The sequence below is a fragment of the Vigna radiata genome, chromosome 1 (assembly GCF_000741045.1).
Source record: "Vigna radiata var. radiata cultivar VC1973A chromosome 1, Vradiata_ver6, whole genome shotgun sequence".
NCBI classification, from domain to species: domain Eukaryota; kingdom Viridiplantae; phylum Streptophyta; class Magnoliopsida; order Fabales; family Fabaceae; genus Vigna; species Vigna radiata.
This window is the reverse complement of record NC_028351.1, coordinates 33,469,435-33,481,044: the sequence shown is the minus strand read 5'-3', so window position 1 is coordinate 33,481,044 and position 11,610 is coordinate 33,469,435. Positions and strand designations below refer to the sequence as shown.

The 11,610-nt window shown below is 29.1% G+C and overlaps 1 protein-coding gene across 1 annotated transcript; it reads left to right on the top strand.

Moving 5' to 3' along the window:
- The first annotated feature begins 1,717 nt into the window (after positions 1-1,717).
- Positions 1,718-9,442, top strand: LOC106763393 (glutaminyl-peptide cyclotransferase). Its single transcript, XM_014647594.2, has 11 exons — positions 1,718-1,949; positions 4,227-4,283; positions 6,446-6,481; positions 6,625-6,689; positions 6,977-7,040; positions 7,144-7,261; positions 7,709-7,806; positions 7,961-8,031; positions 8,181-8,211; positions 8,403-8,457; positions 9,176-9,442. Exons 1-11 carry the CDS (start codon positions 1,806-1,808, stop codon positions 9,307-9,309), a joined length of 873 nt encoding a protein of 290 aa, XP_014503080.1. The 5' UTR covers positions 1,718-1,805; the 3' UTR covers positions 9,310-9,442.
- The last annotated feature ends 2,168 nt before the right edge of the window (positions 9,443-11,610 follow it).

Below are 11,610 nucleotides of genomic sequence, written 5' to 3'. Positions count from 1 at the left end.
TCTGACGTGGAATTTAATATAGTTAGGTTAAATTAGAAATTCAGTTTGTGGTAATTTGGAGTGGGTAATCTATAACACCAAATCGTGAATCCACCTCGCGATAGCTGTTTTGTTCCACCATTGAACCCTAATTCTCAAAGTCCAAATTGTAAATCTGCAAAAATCGCAGTCATGGAAACCTTGCAACAACAGTTTTGTTCCACAAATTCTAATTCGAAAAACCCAAATCATGGATCTGCAAAAATCGCACAACCATTCATGGAAACCTCGTGACAGCGGTTTTGTTCCATCATTGAATCTTAATTTGCAAAGTCCAAATTGCATATATGCCAAAATCGCACAGCCATGAAAACCTTCCCACAACAATTTTGTTCCATCGTTGAACCCTAACCTTCATTGCACCATATATCAACCAAGGTATAGTAGTTTCATTCCACCACCGTCGCCCATTGACGCTAGCAACCACCTTCACCACGAACCTGCAACCCAAAACGCGAAATCCCTGCAACTACAACAAAACATTACCAGCACCAAATTACCCTAAATTGAATTTCTAATTTAACCCTAGGTGGTTAAGCTGTGATAGAGCGATGAAGGAAAAAAATGGTGTTGTTTGTTGTCACGAAGCGCGAAGAGGGGAGGTGGTGGCGAAACAGAGAGAGAGCGCGAGAAGGAGAAAATCTGGAACCCATCAGCAGTTGGGTCTACACTAGAATCGGAGATGGCGATGAGATCGCCAAGAAATCCCAATCCCAATCGCAAGGAAATCCCAATTGCATCTTACCAAAATCACTTTGCCTAATTACTCCAAATTACCCTAATTTCAATTTTAATTTTAACCCTAATTTTATTACATTTCCACATCACAATTAATAATTTTTTTTAACACATAATAACGAACTGGCAGCTCTGCCATTAGCAGAATTAACATTGTTAGCAAAAAGGACTAACTTGCACACTTTTTACAAAAAGTAGGGCTTAAATTTAGTGAACTTTTTTTAAAAAAAAAGGAGGACCACTTTGAACAAATCCCCCAAAAGAGGGACCAAAATAGGTATTAAACTAATTAGATAAGACAAAAATTATAAAATGAAAACTCATTATAAAATATTTTTTTTGTAAGAAATTGCTTAACCGCCTATGTTTCTAATTTTTTTTAATTGGGATTACCGTATATATGACAGAGAAAAGGTTGAAGTGAGAGAGATGAAAGAGGAAGGATTGAGAGGAATGAGAGAGCTCAGTAAGTGTTTGGGGGGTTTCTTTTTTTTTAGTTTTGAGAATGAAAATTATTTAGATATCCTTGACTTTAAAACTTAGAATTCATCATATATGAGAGTATTTTTGTCTCCTATAATCCGGTACACATTGTTAAAATGTAATAACCGAAAAACAGACATACACGCGTTAACAAACCTATATATATATATATATATATATATATATATATATATATATATATATATATATATATATATATATATATATATATATATATATATATCATGATTTAAAACATTGTATAAATAAAATTAAATTAAAACTAATAATAATATAAAAAATTAATTATAAAAATATTTTATTAATAATATAATAAATAAAACTTGAATATTTATTAATGTAATAAATTAATATAAACAATACAGAAAAAAAAAAAAAAAACGTGCGTACCCACTTGTAGTTATTGTTTTGAAGAAACACCGACATTTTACACTTTTGAGGTGTATGAGATAGGATTAGCACCAATCATGTAACTCCTTAAATGCGTTCTTCTTTCACGCTTTCACCACACTCTCACACCTTCCATGGCTGCTCCTCTTCTTCTCTCCCTCATCCTTCTCTTATCAGTCCTTTCGTCGAACAGTTGCTGCGCGTTGGAACACCCAATTTCCTATGCCAACTTCACCATCGTCAATGTCTTCCCTCACGACCCTCAAGCCTTCACCCAGGTCATCCTTTTTCTATTCTCTCTTTTCTTCTTTGCATCTTTCAAACTCTTCTTCGGTACGCTGAGAGACAAAACCCAAAATGTACTTTACTTCGGGGGTGAGTACGCGAGCTACTCTCATCCGTTTAGGTATGGTTCAAACTTGATCTGCAATCCATATAACATATGCGGACTGAAAATAGTGCTTCGTCCTGCGTTGAAATTGGTTTACATACTTGATTTAATTTTTTTTTTCTAACTACTGACAAATTTAATATTTTACAATTTTTTTTTCTTCAGCTGTATGTAGTGGTTGGAAAATTTTAATTCAGGTTAAACAACTTTAATAAGAAGAAATGGTCGGAAGTCTTATATTTTTAATAAATTTAATAGTCACTCATTAAATGGTTGAAATCCCTATGTAAGTGTATTGCTGTGTAAGGTGAAAAGAGACGAGGAATGACCTATTCTCTTTACCACTGTCTAAATGGATCACAATTTGCGGGTCAATTTAATCTGTCACGAGTTCAGATTGGGTTATGTTTGAAAAAATTGTATTTCTTTCATGCGGTTAGATTTCAATCCGGTTCATTTAAACCCGGCTCATACGGGTTGAATCCGTGGTAGATCAGGTTGGCCCACCAACTCATCTACCTTATTTTATTTTTATTAAAATTTAATTTTAATTTTATAAAAAAATATTTATTATTATTTTTTGTTTGAAAAAATTATTTAAGTTTCCTATTTTCAAAATTAATTAAATATTCATGTTGGGAGTGAAATTTGGGAGTGAAATTTGTTTAGATTTGAATTATAGAAAGTTTGTAATTTTTTATTATTTTAAAAAAATTATAATTAAGTGGGTGAGTGAGCCAATACGTGGTGGGTCGAGCTGTGTTCAAATTTTTTTTACTCGCTAATAAATGAGTCGAATTGAGTTGATTCACTAAGGGATCAACCCGTCGTGGGCCGGACCAGACCGAGTCGGGTAACCATTTTGACAACTCTAATTATATTGTATTTCGTGAGAGAAAAAATAATGCGAAAAAAGAAGGAGAAACATATAATAAAGAAAATACAATTATCTTAACATAATATAATCCGGAATTTGAAGAGATAAATCAAAGTATAATTGATTACGTCTTTAAAAGAAAGTATGTTAAAAGAAAGTATGTTATATGAGTATTTTCATTAAGTTTGTAGCATTTTTAAAGCGAAAAATTTATTTAATATTATCCAATATTTTTTTTTTCAAAACTAGTTTTAGGATGTGTTCTTTTGGGAGAGAGGAATTGAGGAAGAGTGAATGGATGGATTTGAGGGGATTTGAGGATGAATTAAGTGTTGTTTGTTTGAGTGAATTTGAAGGTAAATGAGGGTGAATTTGAGAGTAAAGTTTATGAAAATTAGTGTAAAATTTGATTGATGTGATAGATAAAAAAATTTATTTAATTGGTAGAAGTTTAAAATTACTAAAATATCCTTTATGATAAAAATAATATAAAATTATATTTATTAATAATATATTTATTGATAAAAAAATATTATAAAGAGGAAAAAAATCAAAATTATTTTCAAAAATAAAAAAGATATATTTAAGTAAAATTATATAATTATATTTAAAATATTTTTTTTAAGAATAAAGTATTATTTTATTCAATACTCGTATTTGAAATATTTTAACCGAATAAAGTAATTAAAAAAGCAAACCATTTTAAATTAAAAAATTATTTCAATTTAATGTATTTTAATATCTCAATAAAAATGGATTAAACTGATGATAAATTATGAAGTAAAAAAGAACGAAGAGAGCACTTCTCCTAAGGTTCTCTGCATCACCATGTTTATTCGAGGCAGTTTATCATGTACCTTGTAAATGGAAGGGATAAAATGGATATTTCATAAAAATCATCGCAAATCTCTTTCCATCAGAAGAGATAAAAAATACAATCTATCCCGTAAATCGTCACTCTTTTTTCCTTTCAAATTTATGAAAACGAACACAAATAATCCCATAAATCCATCTTTCCAAATATGCTTCAACAATAAAATCCATTGAAAGGAACATAGACTTAGTGACTGAACAAAAAATAGAAAGAAAGAGGAGGAAAGTCACTAAAAAGAGAGAGAAAAAAAAGTTTTGTTGACAATCTCTCATAGATAGAACTAATTGACAATCTTTCAAGTAATTGTGTGAATATTTAGCCTTACGTTGAAGAGAGAGTTTATGTTATTATTAATTATGAAATACCAAAATGTTGATTTGGACATTTTATTTGATTGTTGTTATTGATTTCAGGGCCTTCTTTATTATGGAAATGACACCTTATATGAGTCAACTGGCCTTTATGGGCAGGTAAACATTCATTAATTCATTCTTATCTTATCACCATTTAATTATTTTTAGTTCTTATATATTAGTTTAATCCTTTTTAATATTCACTATAAAGATTTTTAAACAGTATTTTAAAAAATCATAAAATAAAATGTTTTTAAGTATAAACATCAAAGGAGAGTTTTTCAATCACTAGATTATTTCTTTAGCAAATTATCTCCATTTTAGTGTTTTTTTTTTATTTCAAAAAGTGATTTCATTCCATATCAATTCTCTGGATTGAATTTTCCTTTTGAAAAGAATGTATGAGTATTTTAAAAAATATTTATGTTGGAAGATGTGAAATTTGACCTAGTAAATTACGGCTGTGTTCTTTTGTAAGGATTTGAGAGAGATGATTTGGAAGAGATGATTTGAGTGGATTTGAGAGTAATTTTTTTGTTGGTTTTTTTAGTGAATTTGTGGGTAATTGGAAGTGAATTTGAAAGTAAAGTTTTTGAAAATTAGTGTAAGATTTGATTGATATGATAGATTTAAAAAATTTGTTTAATTGGTAGAAATTAAAGATTACCAAAATACTCCTAACTATTAAAGTAATATAAAATGATAATTGTTAATGTTATATTTAAATGTAAAAATGTTTATAACAGAAAAAAATAAAAATTAATTTTTTAAAATTTTAAAAATTGTAATTTAATTAATTGAAATAATTTTTTTAATAAGTTTAGCTATTTAGTAAATTGAAATAATTTTTATAAGAGAGAAAAAAATAATAATTAATTTTGAAAATAAAATAAAATTGTTTTTAAGTAAAAAATAATAATGTGATATTTAATTATTGCTATTAATAGGATATTTAATTAAGTAAAAATAAAATCATGTAATTAGATATTATATATTTTATTTCTTTAATTAATTATTCACAAATGAAATATTAATTAATAGTAGTGTATTTAAAATATAAATAAAACTTATTATTTTTTATGATGTTGATTTGTCGCCATTGAAGAGCTTCATGTCAGCAAGCGAGTTGTACTTCCTCCACCATGAATCTTCGAAGCTTGGAAATGCTCCAACACTGGAATCGAATACCGTGCTTGGGAAATGAAAATGGCTGCAACTGAATACAGCACCGCACAAACTTTTGTCTTCTTTTCCATGGCAGACATCTCCCTCCTTTCCCTCTTCCTTTTCTCCACTGCACTTTCTGTCTGAGTCTCTATGCTGGCATTCTCCTCAACCCGAAGCCACCATTGCTTCCATGGGGAATCTGTACGTTTGACAGCGACGAAGAAAACTGTCTCCTAGATCCGGATACGCGAAACATGTATCCGGATACCCTTCCTTTGAAAAATCATGGAAAACATGGATCCAGATACGTGAAACCTGTATCTAGATACGCTTGCTTCACAAATTCATGGAAAACCTCTTTTTACTAGATCCGAATACATCTCCTTGTCTTCTTCATACGCTTGAGTCGTCATCATCAAGCGTCTTCGTTCTCTACTGCAAAAGCATGGCGAGGCACATGCCAAACTCCTTGCTGTAAAATTGTCCTGGAATTATAGAAATAGTAGAGGGGCATAGATGGCTTTTCCTTATAAATCATCGCAAATCTTTACAAAATTACGAGATGCTAAAAAGTGGACAATCTCGCAAATCCTTCCTTTTCTCCGCTTTTCTTTCTTCACAAATCAGCACATACAAACACAACAAATCATCGCAAATCTATCCTCGCATACAGTAAATCACCCCAAACGAACACAAGCTAAGAGATTATCTATTGACTTCTGCAATGAAAATGACTTCATCAATTAAAAGAAATAAGAAATAAAGTAAAAGATTTCAAATGAGAATTTAAAAGGATAAATTCGTAGATCAAGGATTTAATTACAGTTCAATTATTAAGCTTAAAGCATAATCTTGGTCAGTTTAATGATAAACCCTAATTTTTAGTTAAATAATTTCAATAAAACAAAACAAGTTTTTATATACATTAAATAAGCTAAAAGCAGTCCAAAGTCATGTTTTAAAATTTATAAGTTAATTATTTTAAAATAAAAAATAATTTTTTGAAAGATAAATAATTAAAATATTAGTTAAAAGAGAAAACAGTTTTCTTTTTTTCTAATTAATAATTGTTTTAAAATTACATTTAACCTTTCACTAATTCGTTGTTTCAGTCATCTGTTCGAAAAGTTGCTCTTCTTAGTGGCAAGGTACAAATATACTCATTTCTTAAGCTGTTACTATACACTTGTTCCAATTATTATTTGATTTGGATCTCAAATTACTATATTTTATTAAGTTATGCAGTTCAGTGAGAATTATAAATTTTTTAATGATTATTTGTGACATGCAGGTTCAAATTATTCATAAGATGGATGATTCCTTATTTGGGGAAGGTTTAACTCTCTTCAATAAGAGGTATTAAAAGATAATCACTTTGCATTTTTGTTTTCTATTTATGTCGATCAAGAAAAAATTAGTAAGATAAATATATATAAATAGAAAGACATAAATTTGCTGTTTTAAAATTTTATTGAAATTGATATTTTTGTTTTTTTTATATTAGCCCTTTCATTATTTATTGGTGTCAAATATCATGTTCCTACTAAAATCCTAAGACTTAAAAACGAAAAGTAAATTATTTTCACTCTAAAATTCGATATTTGGATGTATTCTAACACAATTATCCACTGCACTTTATGTAGGTTGTATCAAGTAACTTGGTTGCGGAGAGATGGTTTAATATATGACCCTAAAAATTCAAACCAAGTTTGTTGTTTTAACTTCAATCTCATTTACTTTTTCTATTGTTCATTGCTTACCAAGATTTTTAAACATCCATGCTAAAAGTTAAAGTTAAAAAATTGTATAGATTGGAACATTTAATCATGATATGAATGATGGGTGGGGTCTGGCAACTGATGGAAAAGTGTTTTTTGGAAGTGATGGCAGTTCAACGTTGTATCAACTTCATCCTCAAACATTTAAAGGTTTGTTTATCTAAATAAAGTTTTTGTTGGAAGTCTCAAATCAATTAGAGATAAAATCAGTTTATAATATATAAGTACAGTGCAAACCTTATCATATAAACTGATTTTGTGAGATTGAATTCTGGTTTTGTGGAAGGTTTAAGTTATGCTCAAGTCCACTGTTGGAAGTCTCACATCGACTAGAGATAAAACCAATTTATAATATATATAAGTGAGGTGCAATCCTCACCATGCAAGAACCAATTTATAATATAATATATATAAGTGAGGTGCAATCCTCACCATGCAAGCTGGCTTTGTGGGGTTGAGTTAGACTTTAAAACCCACTTTCTTAATAGTTTCATTATTTTTCTCTCACTATTATGAATGCATATCTCTTACCCAAAATTTTTGTGTTGATAATTTGTGTTGTATTTAATGGAATTTACATTGGCATATTTGTTGCAGCTGTATCAAGACATGTTATCTACTATAAGGGTCACCAAGTGTACAATCTCAATGAATTAGAATACATAAATGGTGAAGTTTGGGCAAATGTTATACCGGTATGTCTTTCTCTGTTTCATTATAATTTTAAGTTGGTTTTGTTTGTGATTTTTTATTAGTGCATGCATTGTCAAATTTTTATTTTTTTTAATCAATAAATTTGTATTTTTTATAAGTTTGTATTGTTTGTGATTGACATTTTGTTTTATGTAGACTGATTGCATAGTGAGAATATCTCCCAATGATGGCAGAATTCTTGGATGGATTCTACTCCAAAATTTAAAGTAATGTTCTCTTTTTCAGCGCCATTTAAACATAAAACAAGTACTTTAGGAATGAATAGTTTAAAAAAATCATTTATTGAAGTATATAAAAACAGAAAATTTCTTTATTCATTAGTTGTTTAAAGTTACATTTGGTCTATTATACGCAGGAAGGAACTTGTAGATGCTGGAGAGATCAATGTAAGGAGTTTATTCTTTTGATATTAAGAGATAATATTTATTGTATATATGTTGCACTTTCATAATGTTACTATTATATAAAAACATGTTATATGAAAACAAAATGTTACTCTAATTTCATTTTCGAAATAAAAAATAATAATTAAAGTTGGTATTGTTGCACTTATATTCATATATCTTTCATCTTTAAGGAGAATGATGTTTTGAATGGGATAGCATGGGATGGTGAGCAGAAGCGTGTATTTGGTAAGCTCTTTTTCTTCTAATTATTAAATTATCGATTTGAAATTTGTTATTATAATATTTAGATGTATAAGTATGCCAAATGGGTTGTGAAATGAAAGTTATACTTGTATTATTCAAATTGAAAATAATAAATATTACATTCTAGATTAATCAGGGGAATTTATTAGAAATATATAAGTCCAGTTATACATGAGTTAAATATCAACAGTAACAAATCAAATAAAAAGGGAAAAATATTTATTAATATGTAGATAAAATCTAACTATTTGATTTAATACATTTCACTTATCTTCATATTTAGTACAAACTCTTAAATAATTTTACTTACCTAAAAGTAAATATTTGTAGTTATTACAGATATTTATTTCTCAGTAAAAATGTACTTTCATTAACTTGACTTATACTAGTTTTATTTGTAAGAGTTTAAAAATTTTGTTATTATGTTTTTATGCTGAAAATATTAATAGTCTTATACTTTACTATAAAATTTTAAATTTATATATAGATAAGTTATTATTTTCTTTATTATATTATAATTGATTTTATTTTTAGGACAACATTATCTCATCAAATTTAAAGAATATGCTAATACAATTTATATGTTTTTTATTGTTGAGTTACTTTTCCTTTCTAGGAATTCCCTAAGAAGCATGAATAATGGAAAATTAATGTTCTTACCGTTTATCGTATTGAATTTGTAACATGTGTTTTGTTGCAGTAACTGGAAAATTGTGGCCAAAGCTGTATGAAATCAAGCTTAATCCTATAAAGACACCCATTGATGAAGGAACCATTGAAGAACTTTGCTTGCCCGAGCCTTATTATCCACCACAAGGAGCTCAAACTCAATAGACAAAATATTTGCTTAAGCCAAATCATAAGAAAGACCTTAATCTGTTTGAGGACTTTAAAATTGGCTTTGGAATAAATGTAAGATACAAGATATCTTGACATTAAATAAAATTGTATGTTTATTTTTTATTTATTTATTGTATTAAATATGTTTTTTTATTTTCAATTAATTATTTTTAAAAATTGGTTTTGTTCTATATTAAATATATATTTATTTTATCTTTGCATTTTATGAAAATTAATGTAAAATATAATTCCAATAAAATTCTAGGTTGAGAGTTTATTATGTAACAAACCAAGTTTTACAGTAAATTATAACAATATCTTCATGTGATATTTGTTGGAGATGATGCTTTAGCTTATTTTTATAAAGTGAAGAAGGTAGGGACAAAATTAGTGTATATTTAATATTTTATTATTTTTAATAAAAGAATTTCATAAATATCTTGCTAGCTTGATTTTTGAAACATTATTAATTTTTTATATTTCTAAAAGGTTTTTTTTGTGCATTTTTTTCTTTGTTTTTGTACCGGTATTATATTCTCCTGAAATTAGGAGTAAAAGTAGATTAAGTGGCTCGTGAACGTACTTAAAAACAAAAAATAATACTGCAAAAAAGTTTTAGACATTTATTATTTTTTGTTTTTAACGTCAAATCTCGAACCGACGTCTTTGTGGTTGACATTAATGGGACGTTGGACTCTATAGGTCAGAGATCTATATAGACGTCGAATTATATAGGTCAGACGTCTATATAGAAGTCAGACTATATAAGTCAAATGTCTAAAACGTAGCCGTATTTAATTGAATCTTTCTCTACTTGAGGCCTCTTGGGTTACTGTTGGCTCATGGGGATTCGAGTTTACAACTTTATATTTTAGTTGAAGAAAATTAATTGTATGTTTTTTTTTTGTATTGGATGGTTTTAAAAATGTAGTAGAGGGAATTCGAAGAGTTCAAAATACAAGAAATTGCCGCTCAAGGACACAAGCAAAACTGCACCAAAACACAATGAAAATGTATTTTAATCGGTTCAAATGAAAGATAATTCATCAAAGAGTAATGTAATCGGAGTAAAATTAATTTTAAACGGTGTAAAAGTGAGAAAACGAACCTGGAAAACGTAGCCCGTGAAGAGAAAATGTGAGGAAGATGATGAACAGTGAGTACGCGTAACTGCTGCCTCGCGTTCGTAGTGTTTTAATACAGACATTTAGAAGTTGGTTCCCCCATAACAGACGTTTATAGACATTGGTTTCCCCCCACAACAAACGTCTAAATGTCTTTAGAAATCGGAGTAGTGGGATCAAACGTCTAAATGGAATCAAAAAGTGACTTTTTAAATTTCTGGGTTGAGTATTTAGAAGTCGATTCCCACCATAACAGATGTTTATAGACGTCGGTCCTCCCACAATAGACGTCTAAATGACTTTAGAAGTTGGTTACTAGGGGCATCAACGTCTACGTCAACTTTTCACCTACCCTGTCAGGCATATAGACGTCAGTTACAAGGGGACCGACGTCTATAATCGTATATAGACGTTGGGGTGGCGGGAACAGACGTCTATATGGCGGAAAAAAAATGACTTTTCACTTACTTATCAGGCCCGTAGACGACAGTTAGGGGGGCCCTACGTCTATAAAATTATAGATGTCGGGGACCTACCTAATGGACGTCTATATGGCCAACTTATTTACGAAAATGCCACCGGTTAATAATTTACGTTGGATATTTTGTGGTCCGACGTCTAAGGGGTGACGTTAAAAACCAATTCTGCACTAGTGAAAGCAATGCTAATTAATTTACAAACATGTATGTAAGGTATTGAAGAAAAGGAGAAGAGAAACACAATCTGTATTATTACATTGTGATGAAAAATAATAAAAAAGAGAATAAGAGATACACCACATTTATAGAACTAAATAATGACAAAACGCAATAGAGATATTATAAAAATTCACAGAGTATAAAATTGACCTAAACATGTTATATTAACATCATAATAACACATCCAGATAAAAAACAGCGGAAGCAAAAAAATAAAATAATAATGTGCGTACCTCCTGTCATTGCAACTTTTGTAATCCAAACAAAGATAACTTTGTTTTCTGAACCTTGACTTACTCAAATTAAATGGTGTGTTTTCTGAATAGAGAAGTAAGTTTAGTGATCAAAACTGAAAATAACTCATTCCCTTATATAAAGTCTGGTCATCACAGGGTTCAAAATAAATGGGCTTTATGTTGAAACAAAATTAGTAACTGCTCCATAACTCTATGTAGTTAAAAAGATAAAAATAA